This window comes from Crocodylus porosus, unplaced genomic scaffold, assembly GCF_001723895.1.
Source record: "Crocodylus porosus isolate Cpor-Errol unplaced genomic scaffold, CroPor_comp1, whole genome shotgun sequence".
Taxonomy (NCBI): Eukaryota; Metazoa; Chordata; order Crocodylia; family Crocodylidae; genus Crocodylus; species Crocodylus porosus.
This window is the reverse complement of record NW_017728949.1, coordinates 5,311,125-5,324,682: the sequence shown is the minus strand read 5'-3', so window position 1 is coordinate 5,324,682 and position 13,558 is coordinate 5,311,125. Positions and strand designations below refer to the sequence as shown.

The following is a 13,558-nucleotide window of genomic DNA, read 5'->3' as shown; positions in this document are numbered from 1 at the left end:
CTTCCCAATGATTAACTCAGAGTTCAGCTAGATGTCTTCTCCAAGAATGTGCCAATACAAGAAAAGGAAAATCATAAAGAATAGAGGGCCCCCAGGGGTCAATGGGTTTACAACAGTGCCTGAAATTTTGTCATTGACATCAGTGGGGCATAACTCCCATTAACTTCAATGGGCCCTGGAGTTCCTCCAGTGAATCTTGTTTCTGTATCAGACTATGACGTCTTGCACCACATTCAAGTGAGTTATGCTTTTGGATTCAGATTTGGGTTAACTACTTTTCCATCAATATTTAGAAGATTTACATCTTTTGTGCTGTGAAATCCAGTGGCTGCAACACACCTCATGAAGACCGAACATATATTTAGGATTCTTCCACTGACTTCCACTTCCAGCATAAAAACTGTAGCAGTACATGCTGTGCTGCTGTATCCATTGCCACATCCTTGAAGATTGTAACACTTACAAAGAAATATTACTCCTGTACAAAGTCGGCATCTTTACTGCTTCCATGGTGTTCTTGAGAGCGCTCAAGAACCTGCCCCTGCCCTGCACATGCCAAACCCAGAAATGAGGCAATGAAGAGACCCATGAAGATATCTCCCCCACATTGTCACTGCTCTCAATATCTGTGTTCAGAGTGTTCAAGAGCAACAATGGGGGCAGCTTCTCATGGCAACTTCAATCCCTCGTTTCCAGGTCTGGCATATGAGGAGCAGGAGCATGGGGGGTGGGAGTGTGCTTTCTGGCATGTGGTGCAGAGTAGTATACTTGTTTGCAGTGCAAGCAGTATAGACATACGCATAGTGATTTCTGGCCTGCTGCTTGTGAATTTCAAAGGGAAAAATATTTTGAATATGCCTTAGATGATATTGTTCTAGCATATATGGTTAATTCAAAAAATACTTCTTGCTCAAGTCTGAGCAATCTGCACATTTCTGAATAGAATGTTACAGATAAACAGCTACATACTACAGTAATTCCACTTAGATGTTGCAAATGTTAGAAAAGGTTCAAAGGATTTGTCACCTGATCAGAGAATCACAGAATCATAGAAAATTAGGGTTGGAATGGAGCTCAGGAGGGTCATCTAGTCCAGCCCTCTGCTCAAGGCAGAACCATCCCAAACTAGATCATCCCAGCCAAACCTTTGTCTAGCTGGGCCTTAAAAACCTCCAAGGATGGAGATTCCATCACTTCTCTGGGTAACCTGTTCCAGTGTTTTACTACCCTCCTAGTAAGAAAATTCTTCCTAATATCTAATGTAAACTTCCCTTGCTGCAACTTGAGAACATTGCTCCTTGTCTTGTCATCTGCCACCAGTGAGAAAAGTCTAGCTCCATCCTCTTTCGAACCCCCCTTCAGGTAGTTGAAGGCTGCTGCTATTAAATCTCTATTAAATCTCCTTTCAGTCTCCTCTTCTCTAAATAAGCCCAGTTCTCTCAGTCTTTCCTAATAAGTCATGTGCCCCAGTCCCCGCACCATTTTTTCTGCCCTCTGCTGGACCCTATCCAATTTGTCCACATCCTTTCTACAGTGGGGGTGGTGAGGAAAACTGAACACAGTACTAGATGTGGCCTCAACAGTGCTGAACAGAGGAGAAGACTCACTTCTCTTGACCTGCTGGCAACACTCCTACTGATGCAGCCCAGTATGCCATTAGCCTTCTTTACAACAGCACACTACTGGCTCTCATTCAGCTTACTGTCCACTGTAATCCCCAGGTCCTCTTCTGTATAGCTGCCGCCCAGCCAGTCATTCCCCAGCCTGTACTGATGCATGGGATTGTTCTGTCCTAAGTGCAGGACTCTGCAATTGTCCCGGTTGAACCTCATGAGATTTCCATTGGTCCAATCCTCCAATTTGTCTAGGTCCCTCTGAATCCTAGCCCTACCCTCCAGCCTATCTACTAGTCCCCCCAGCTTGGTGTAATCTGCAAACTTGGAAGATGGCATAGAGTGCACCCTCATCAAGACATTGAACAAAACTGGCCTCAGGACCAATCCCTGAGGCACTCCACTTGATACCAACTGCCAACTAGACATTTGATCTCACAGAAGGAATTTCTTTGGCTAATTTATTTCATAATTAATTATTTTATTTTCTACAAAATGCTATAACATCTCTGTAGTATGTTCTCTGTAATCCAAATCAGCATCGACTTCATCACAGATTCACATGATCTGGATCTTTGAAAAGCAGGTCATAAATTTGTGTGCTAATACAACGCAATCTTAAACAACCTTATTGTTACGTAAATAAACACTTTTCCCTACAGAAAAGATGACTGCAACTTTTTTAGATTGTATGTTCAACATACCCGCTTTTGTCCCTCTACTTTAGCTTGAGTATACTGACAGTTGGGTTAAATTAAAAAAAAGTTAACTACAGTAAAAGCTCTGTTATCCAGCATCCCCCAAGAATGGGGGATGCTGGATAACAAAATATTCCGGTTAACTGAGCGGCCCTGGCCACCGCTTCTCCCACCGCGTCTGGGACATCCCTCTGCCCCTCCCATGGCATCACCGTCCCTCCTGCAGCATCGCCACCCACCCCATGGGCCCTGCGGGACAGGGAGGTGGGCTCAGCACAACCTGTTATGCCCCCGGGCCATGGGGTTTCAGCAGCGTAGGCTGCTTTGCCTTTGGCCGTGGGGGCTCAGAGAAACCAGAAGTGCCATGGTGGGCATGTCTGGTTTCACTTTATCTTACAAGCTGGCATGCCAGTTAGTAGAGCATGCCGGCTTGTAAGATGCTAGATAGCACAGCTTTTACTGTACAATTTTAAGAGGAAGACTTTAAGGAATTTGGTAGTGCCACCAGTAAGTATATTTAACTTGTTTTATAGACTGTATTTAAAATCTTAATCTCTTATGGGTAATCTCTGTAATTCAGTTATAGTCCTAGCTATGCAAAAGTCATTTTAATTCATTAAAGAAATATATTTGTTGCGAAGAGAAATAAAACATAATTTTCAATTTCCAAAGTAAAGATAGAACATACTAATTTTGTGAAAACATTGTTTTAGCATATATTTAAAAGATCTTTCATATGTTCAGATATCAGTGCTCTGCTGATACTATATTCTTTTCCAAACCTTTTCAGGTTTTTCAGAACAGAGTAAGAAATCATTCTGAAAGTAATATGATTTATTGTTTTTTAAATAACTGCCTTATGTTACCCAATACATTATGACAAAGCCTTGCTACGCTAGCCCATGGCTATATGAGTTCTCGAAATGGAGTTTCATTGATGTTATAATACAAAAAGCAGCATCTCTGTACAAATTCACAGATGATACCAAATTATGGGGTAAAGTTAACACACTACAGGGTAGGGGACAATTCCAGGCAGATCTGGACAGGTTGGAAAAGTGGGCAGAACAGAATGGGATGCAATTCAACAAAGACAAAGTGCTGCACCTAGTGAAAAGCAATCACCAGCACACTTATATGCTGGGAGAGGACCTTCTAAGCAGCACAGCAACAGAAAGGGATCTTGGAGTCACTGTTGACAGCAAGATGAACATGGGTTGTCAGTGTGACAAAGTGATCAGTACAGCTAACTGCACTTTATCATGCATTAGCAGGTGCATGAAGAACAGGTCCAGGCAAAGCCCTATGAGAAGAGACTCAGGGACCTGGATCTCTTCAGCCTCTCCAAAAGAAGTCTGAGAAGTGATCTTGTGGCCTCCTACAAATTCACAGGGGGGGGAGGGGAAGGGAAGGGCAGCAAGGAATAGGAGATGCTCTGTTTACAAGGGCACCCCTTGGAGTAAATAGGGGCAACAGCCACAAACTGACGGATTTAGGTTAGACATCAGGAAGAACTTCTTTACAGTAAGGGTTGTCAGAATCTGGAATGGGCTTTCGAGGGAAGAGGCTAGACATGCACCTGGCTGGAGTCATTTAACCCCAGTGCTCTTTCCTGCCCAGGGCAGGGGGTCAGATCCGATGATTTACTGAAGTCTCTTCCACCCCAAACATCTATGGCTATGAATCAACTACTACCATATTTTTCTGGCATACAACATACCCCCTCCCCAAATAAAAAAATGTGCCTTGTTGTAGAAAGTCTGAATGAAGAAAATAAATTTATTTCCTTGAAAATACCAGTAAGTACATTATCTTCCCAGGGAAATCATAGGCAGCTTTGGGGAGCAGGGGACAAGACTGCTCTTTTAACCCTCTGCCTCCAGGACACCGTGGATATGACTGGCTGAACCAAATGCCCTCACTCCTGTCTTATGGAGCTGAGCTGCAGTGGGGGAAGAGGAGGGAAACCAGCAACACCTGCCAATTCAAGCAGAGGCCCACCTAGCTGATTCACTAGAAGCCTAAGTCCCAGCCATCCTGGTTCAGGAGGAAGAAAGCAACAGATCAGAATATATTGGGGTGAAGATAAAAGGTGAAAAGATACAGCACCAATATAATAATGGGAATTTATTATAGATCACCGAGTCAGGAAGAAGTGGATGAGGAGGTGTCAAAATTATCCAAAATTATGCGATGCAGCTGATGGGAGATTTAAATTTTCCAGGTATCTCCTTGTCCTGACCACTAGGGAAGAATTTGTGGAAGATGCGAAGGTGATGGGAAACTTGGGCAGAAGTAATCATGATATGACAGAATTCATGATTCTAAGACAAGGAAATCATGAAGTCTGCAAAACTAAGTTGCTAGAGTTCAACAAGGAAAATTTAAGTCAATTGAAGGAGGTAATAGGCACAGCAGCATGGGAAAAAAAAAGACTGAAGGATACAGGCACCCAGGAGGAAGCTTCTAAAGGGCACATTACTAGAAGCCCAGCATGAAACCGTTCCAACACAATGGAAACACAAGAAAGGCAAGAGACCAATGTGGCCATGCAAGGAGCTTCTAGGATGCCTCACATGCAAAAGGAAAGCACATAGGTAATGAAAAGATGGGCAGGTCACCAAGGAAGCATACCAAGAACGTGCAAGGACAAAGTGAGGACGGCAATGTTAAAAATGAGTTTCACCTTGCAAGAGAAGTTAAAGACAACAAGAAGAGGTTATATAAATATGGTGGCCAGAAAAGAAAGATGAAGAAAGCTGTGGGTCCATTATTAAATAGTCAGGCAAACTCCTAACAGAAGATACAAAGAAGGCAGAGCTACTCAACAGATACTTTTGCCTCTTCACAAAGAAGTTAAGCTGCAAACGGACATGTAATAAGGATTATTTGGATGAAGAAAGGGACAAGCTGAGCAATGAGATAACAAAACAAGCAGGCAGAGAGCTTTTGATGGGTCTGAATTTATTCAACTCAGCAGGATCTGATGACCTTCATCCCAGGGTATTGAAGGAGTTGGCAGAGTAGATTTCCAAGACCGTGGCAATAATATTTACCAAGTTGTGAGAGATGGGCAAAGTACCAAAGGACTGGAACAGGGCCAACACAGTTGTCCTCTTTAAAAAAAGCAAAAAGGAGGCCCAGGGAACTATAAACCAGTTAAGCATATCTCAGTCTCCACAAAGTTACTGGAGGATATTATAAGGAAATCTATTTGTAAAGATCTGGATAAGGAAAAGCTAAACAGAAGCAGCCAGCATTGATTTACTAAGAACAGACCATGCCAAACAAATTTTGTGGATATAGTGTATCTGGACTTCAGCAAAGCTTTTCATAAAGTCCCACATAACCTTCCGTTAAACAAATTGGAGAAATTTAGGCTAGACAAAACTACTACAAGGTGGACAGACAACTGGCTAGATAGCCACAAGCAAAAGGTAATTACAAATGGATCCATGTCAGAATGGCAGGAGGTTTCAAGTTAAGACCCAAAGGAGTTTGCCCTGGGCCTAGTGCTGTTCAATAGAGGTGTACAAAGCAGGCCCTATTCGATTTGGATTCGGCCTGAATTGGGGATAGTGATTCGATTCATTGATTTGGATCACTATCCCCAATTCAATTTGGCCAATTCCGAATCTGAAGATTTGATGCCAATTTGGAGCGATTCGGACACAGACACAGCTTTAAATGCTGTTTCTACATACCTTGAAGTACCAGCATGACTCATGAATGCTGCAATGCTGGGGTGGATGGAGCATCCCACAGAAGTGTGGGAGGGTCCCCCACATGCTGGAAGTGGACCAGAACTACTTCCGGTACACTTTTGGCTCTGCCAGGGAGCATGCAGGCCTCACCCCCCGCACTCCCTCAGTTCAGTGATCAGACATGGGTGCCCTCCCAGACCCAGGGGTCACCAGTCACCAAGCTGGGGGGGCACGCCCCCCCTCCCCCATGTCCTCCTCCGCAGACCTGGAAGTGGACCAGAAGTGCTTCTGATCCACTTCCGGGTCTGCTGCCAAACATACTGGGAACCACCCTGTGCTCTTGTGGGATGCTCCATCTGCCTGATCATCACAGCATTCATGAGCCGCCTGGTACCTTTAGGTATGTAGAAAAAAAAATGTAAATCTGTGTCCATGTCCGAATCGCTGAATCTTTTCGAATCTCTCTGAACTGATTTGGAGGGTTCCGATTCAATTCAGAGAGATTAAAGCATCCTCTGATTCAATTCACATTTGGAGATTCAGCCACTGAATCAAGCCAAATCTCCACCAAATCAAATGAGGAATCAAAGCTTCACATAGCCCTACTGTTCAATGTGTTTATTAATTATTTGGATCCTAGAATAGAGAGCTTCTGGAGCAAATTTGTGGACATCATGAAACTGGGAAGGACTATAAGCATACTGAAAGATAGGAGTGCGGTTCAGAAGGATCTTCACATATTGGAAAGCTGGGCTGGAGCTAACAACATGAAATTTAATGCTGACAAATAAAAGGTGCCACACCTTGGGTGCATCTGTATGATACGCTTTACTGCACAGCAGACTAATTTGTTGAGCAGTAAAGCATCACTGTCTACACATGTGCAGCAACTAGGGTGCAGCAGACTAATGTGCCAAACTGTTGGATAATCCCCTCAGATACAAGTGGTATCTAGCAGCAGACTAAATTACTGCACTTAAGTGCACATGTAGATGGTGATGTCAGGATTAGTTTACTCTGGCTCAAATTGAGCTGCAGTATATTCAGTCCTTAATTGCACATGTAGCCCCGCCTCTTGGAAATAGTTAAAAACAAATATAAATTGAGTAACATCTGGCTGGATGGCAACACTACAGAAAAGGAACTAAGAGTTCTGGTAGCAACAGTTTCAACATGAGTCTGTAGTGTGATATAGCTGCACAAAGGACAAAGATTTTGGGCTACATCACTAGGAGCATTAGGTGCCCTCAGCTTCCAGGTTTCTAACATCTGACATTCAAGAAAGAACCACAGGGTGAAACTTGCGTACTGGCCAGATGTACCTTCCCTTTGCGACAGACTGGTAGATGCAGCACTGGGAGGAGGGGGGGGGCAGTATTTTGTTTGCTTTACTTGCATTATTCTTATTGGCTATCACTATGTATCAATAAAATGTGCTTATTACTGAATTGAAGAAGTTGTGGTAGGTCTGAGGGTTTGGGTCCAGCTGGAACAAGGTATCTAGATCATAAATCCAGTGCCAGCAGAGGCAATCGGATCTCTTTATTCAGCACTGGTCAGATTTCATCTAGAGTATAGTGTGCGGTTTTAGGCTCTACATTTTTAAAAGGATATGGAGAAGTTAGAGAGCATCCAGAAGTCAGTGGCAAAAATGCTAACGGGCTTGGAAGGCAGGTCATATAAGGAAAGGTTGCAGAAAGTAGGCATGTTCAGCTTGCAGAAAATGCACTTAAGAGGAGACATGAGTGCAATCCAAATATCTGAAGAGCTGCCATAAAGAAGAGGGAAAATATTTGTTCTCTCTTGCTGCAGAAAGTAGGACACAGACCAATGGCTTGAAGCTCCAGCAAAGCAAGTTTAGATATAAGGAAAAACTTCTTCACTATAAGAACAGTAAGTCAGTAGGCTGCCTAGGGAAATTGTGGTATCTACATCACTGGGGTGTTCAAGAATAGGTTAGATAAGCATTAATCAGGGATGATCTAGGACTAGTTATGTCTTTGATCTACTCGGTATTTCCCATGCTTCTGGGCTTTGCCGGTTGCTATATGGAGCCAGGAAAGATTTTTTCCCACTCTTGTTACTACATGTCAGAGGGCTTTTGTTTGTTTATTTTTTTGCCTTCCTTAGAAGCACTGGCTTTTGGTTGTATCCAAGACTGGAGATTTTTACTTGGGTGTGCCAACGCTCCTGCCAGGACTGAACCTGGATGTCTCCGGCTATAGGGTCTTGCCCCTCCACTCAGGTTTTAAGTCAGGAAAGAATTTTACACCATGATCAGACCAGTATATGGAGGTATTGCTTTCCTTTGTGTCTGTTCCTTGGATCTCTTGAGTGTATTTTAACAACCATCACAGCAGCAGGTCACTGATCACCACTACCCCCTGCTTTACCTGTGGCAGGTTAGGGTGTTATGCCTTGTGGTTTTGTCAGGATTAACTGCTTGGTCATAAAGAATTTCTAGACCTCAGGGTTGGAAACAGAACCTGAGAAATGTGAACTTTAAATAAACAAACGTACTGACTGGCTTTATCTACACTGGATTTTTTTTTTTTTTTAAGAAAAAAAAGTTAAAGGACTATGAAGAGTAGTCCAGGATATTCAAATATTCAGGAAGCACCTACAGGCATGCTTACAAATATGAGCTATTGATAATGTGGTATTAATACTCAAGTAACTTCAGGCAAAGAATGACAAACAGCCTGGAAGAATAGTTTTGAGAGGCGATCTGCCATGGGGTATTAAACCTTCAACCTAAAAAATGATGACAATTTAAACCTTGATATTAAATATTTCATTGATAGTAACAGATTGAAATAAGCAATCTATATTTATCTCCCCATGACCTGCCTTCCCTGATTCTGCACATACCCAGCTGCCAAAACTACCAGCTTCTCTGTTTACCACCTATGATACAGATGGTACTAGCTACCACTGTGTCCACTTGGAACTTCTCTCAGGCATTCGAACAAAAGAAAATGAGCTAGCATAAATGAAAAATCTCTTGTGCGTGCCAATTTACAAGAGTAAGTTGACACAAGCTTTGGCAACAATCATCTGACAAGAAATTCTAAGTCAGCTTAAAAAGAACTGACAACTGAACTAGGATATTGCCAAAGTTCAAGTCTGCACAAGGCCATTAGATGCAAGAGGATTTCTGGCTCTCCAAAAACTATTCAAATTTGCAAATATCACACCTTTATAAAATATGCTGCATACTAAAAATATTAGAAAAAAATTTGAGGACAGTTAGCAGTACAAAGAGGATCAATGGACAATTAAATAGGATCCAGTACAAGAGATATTATATTGTGTCAGTTGGCAGTATTTACAAAACTGAGATCCATTGCCATCATCCATAACTTCTATGAGTCATTCAATTCTCTACTCTGTTACCTTGGTTATGAAGCTGTAATTCATTAGTTACATCAATATTCAACTGGTGTAATACAGTAAAGTCAGACATGCTGAATTTTTCCAGCAAACAGGCCTACTAATCCAGGTCCTTTCTACTTGATGTATTTATGTATTCCACGTGACATTCAGGTTCAGCATAATCTAATCTCATTATTAAAAAAAGTTTTTAGCCCTTTAAAATTGCTGAATTCCAAGTGTTAGAAAATTCCAAGTATAATAAATGCAATGCTGCTTTCATTAGTCTATAAGTTGCCAGAATGATGGCGCCACAAAATGTAAAGTCCTTTATTATCCCATTCATTCTCCCATTAGTAAAAGTGAGCCTACTATTATTAACTGACAATCATTTACAATAAAAATATATATATTCTGTCCCACAGAATTTAATTAGAAATAGAATTCAGCCCTTTCTACTGCATGAGTATGACATCCTTGTTTTAGAGGCAAATTAGTTTAGCTCACAAAGAAGGTATATGTACCAAAATAAAAAAGTTTAACTCTTCTTTAAAACACTAACCACATGATACCTACTGCCAGAACAGGCTTCAGACTATGGTCACTGTGAGGTGAAGCACTTGGATGGAAATCAGCAAGTGGGCCAAATGCAGAATCACTGCTCCTCCTCACTAGAAGTGGTGTGCCTAAAGGACAAAATAAAAGATCAAGGGTCAAAATAGATGAAGGGGAAATTAATACGTAACATTGCCATAAATTAAAAAGACTTCCAGCTTTTACATTCAAGGGTTTCTTTTTCCTTTTTTACTACTGTCCATAAATTATTAGATCTGATAGTATTTGGTCATTCATTACCCACTGACACAAAAATGAGAAGACTAAAGACACAACTGTACAACCCTCTGCTATGGCAACAGTAATTTGGCCAGATGCGGGCTGAAATCAAAAGCTGCTGTCAAACAGGGGAAAGGGACACATTCTCTCAGAAAAAGTAAAATAGCTTCTTGAAATTGCAACATCCATGGCCATATGCACGATCATAATAATATCAAAATTATATGATCATTTTAAGGAAGTGTCATATAACCATAATCATAGAAAATTAGGGTTGAAAGGGACCTCAGGAGGTCATCTAGTCTCACCCTGAGCTCAAGGCAAGACCATCCCGAACTAGATCATCCCAGCCAAACCTTTGTCTAGCTGGGTCTTAAAAACCTTCAAGGATGGAGATCCATCACCTCTCTGGATAACCTGTTTCAGTGTTTTACTACCCTCCTAATGAGAAAATTCTTCTAACTTAAAACTTCCCTTGCTGCAACTTGAGAACATTGCTCCTTGTTCTGTCATCTACCGCCACTGAGAACAGTTTAGTTTCAACCTTTTTCAAACTCCCCTTTAGGTAGTTGAAGACTGCTATTAAATCCTCTCTCAGTCTTCTCTTCTCTAGACTACATAAGCCCAGTTCTTTCAGTTTGTCCTAAGTCATGTCCCCAGTCCCCTGATCGTTTTTGTTGCCCTCTGCTGTACCCTCTCCAATTTGTCCACATCCTTTCTATAGTAGGGGGTCCAAAACTGAACGCAGTACTCCAGATGTGGCCTCACTAGTGCTGAATAGAAGGAAATAATCACTTCCCTTGACCTGCTGGCAAGACTCTTACTGATGCAGCCCAGTATGCCATTAATCTCCTTTACAACAAGGGCACACTACTGGCTCATATTCAGCTTATTGCCCACTGTAACCCCTGCGGCAGAATGCCATCTCTGTCTCTCCCCAAACTCTGCTATCAGGCTAATTATCTATCTGACAATTTGGTTACCATGGTCACTACAAAGGGCAGACACCCCTGGCCCCACTGGCTTTAGGTAATCCTGAGTTGTAGCCTGAGCTGGATACATTCCTGAGGTAGGGGGAAACCTGCTCCTTCTGTCTACATGGCTGGCCTCACACACATGGGTGGTAGTGGTGGTGGACTTACACTCCCTATTGTTCTAAGCAATGTCAGCATGACTGGGAGGGGCCTGGAGACTCTGCCAGTCTACCCAGCAACCAGCGACGCATTTCAAATTGGATGGCTGGCAGTCAACAACTGCTGACCTTCACTTGATCAGGTAAATGAGGTCATAAGGTTTATATAAGGTAAAAGCTGCCCAGAAGAGGGGCAGCAGCCATGAACTGTCTGCCTCTAGAGGGAATCTCCACCTGCCTCTGGATGATACCTGTGAATAAGCTACTTGAGATCTAACTAAATATAATGCTTGCAGTAACTCAGATAAATGATCAAAGGCTACCATGCCACTGTTTGCTCTAAGGTATTTCTCTGATATTGCTCTACCTTGTACCCTATTCCAAACCTCCTCCTTGTAACCAATACAGTTCTCATCTGTACCTAGCATGGGAGACTTATTGGGAGACAGTCTAGAATTTATGCCTTGGGGTCCCCTTGGTTCGTCTAAGGGTGCTTCAGACTGAGGGAAGCATCCCAAGTTCTTCCAGTATGTCTAGTACACCTCAAGGACTACTAAGCCTGTGTGTTCACAGGGGGCACAGGGCCAAAATTAGTCCAGACCCTGGGTGGTGGCAGCACTACCCCCAGGATTGCAGGTGTGCTCAAGGAAGGGGGTTGGCCAGATGCGAGGCATCCCCAGGGAGGAACCTGGAGCCTGGAAGGTGGTTAGTTGCAGTGAGGTGGGTGGCTCAGAGCAGGAGCACCCCCTGCTGGCCCACCACAACCCCCAGGTCCTTTTCTGCAGATCTGCTGCCCAGCCAGTCAGCCCCCAGCCTGTATTGATATATGGGATTATTCCATCCTAAGTGCAGGACTTTGCAATTGTCCTTGTTTAACCTCAGATAAGATACAGTTCAATAAGCACAAGATACAGAGATTGTGCTTGTTTTGTTAGCTGCTACTATATAACAGTAGTGAGTTGTTTAGGCTGACATTTATAGTATCAGCTTTTATTTTGTTGTTCAACACTAGCCTGGCAGAAAAGGATCCCAGGATCTCATTTCAGAAGTTTCATCTTTTCCTTGGAGATATCTGAGAGAGTGCTGGATGCTTATTCATATTTCTCTCAAGACTCTTAAGTAATAAAAGAATATAATGATACAAAGGGCCACCTGGGTTGTAATGCCACCAGTTTACAGATGACATACGTTGTCTTTTTATAAGGCTTCCATGATGCATCTCTTAAAACTGTTTTCCCAGTGTCTGACTGAGGCAGTAAGCTGACTATGATCAACAGAGATGATCAGAGATGAGGGTGTTTTATAGATGCAAACATCCAGAAGTTGTGTTAGAAGCTTCAGCATCTGCCATGCATTATTAAGAACTGCATCCTTTGTCACAAATATATCCCTGCACTCTGATTCACCATGGATTCAAAAGATAACACGTGTGTCCATAAGCAGTTGTTTTATATATGCATTTGACTATACAGCTTCAGCAAATCCTCATTAAGTAGGATCTCACTGGCATTGTCCAACTGTTCAGGCCAATATGCTTTACAATGAACCATCCTCAAAGACAATTCAGAACCAGAACAAAGTTGCCCAGCTGCAAGGATGTGCTAGTTCTATGAAAAAGAATACAATACAACTCTAAAAATAAAGGTGCTGTTTTTTTTAAAAAAAATTAAAGTATTTCTCATATTAATTAAAACAGTGAGAGGGATTTTTCTTCAAGTCATGTTCAAGATAAAAATACTTTATCTTTGGACTGAGACCAAACATGTAAAAGGATTATTTTTCAGAAGTTGCAACTGAGTGAAAACAGGGTTATAACCGACAGCTTTACAATATTAATTATAGTGGTTGCTATTGGTGGCAGCTATAATTACCAGTTCTATAGCAGAAGTTGAGTAATTTTCAACAGAAGTTCTGAAGTTAGAGACACTAATAGAATACAAGAATGACTGAGCCAAATTCATTCCCAGTGCAGTATCACTGGCTCCACTGGAGTTACACCAGGAATGAATTTGGCTACTGCACAATATCAAACTGGAGTAACAAAGAGCCTAATCCTGTCTGCCTTACTCACTTTAGTAGGAACTTACTAACACAAGTAATCTATTACGAACTTATGGGACAAAGTACTATTCAACATGAATACGAAAGACATAATTAGGACCCATATCTATGTTGGAGAGAAAATGATTTCAAAGTCCTTTGTTT

At 42.1% G+C, this 13,558-nt stretch overlaps 1 protein-coding gene across 6 annotated transcripts in view; it reads right to left on the bottom strand.

Moving 5' to 3' along the window:
* Positions 1–13,558, bottom strand: part of PARD3B (par-3 family cell polarity regulator beta) — a 761,176-nt gene that overhangs the window by 456,489 nt on the left and 291,129 nt on the right. For all 6 annotated transcript variants that reach the window (XM_019553770.1, XM_019553769.1, XM_019553768.1 and 3 more), the window contains exon 5: positions 9,964–10,073. In XM_019553770.1, the coding sequence (XP_019409315.1) occupies positions 9,964–10,073 (110 nt within the window). The remainder of the gene's footprint in view (positions 1–9,963; positions 10,074–13,558) is intronic.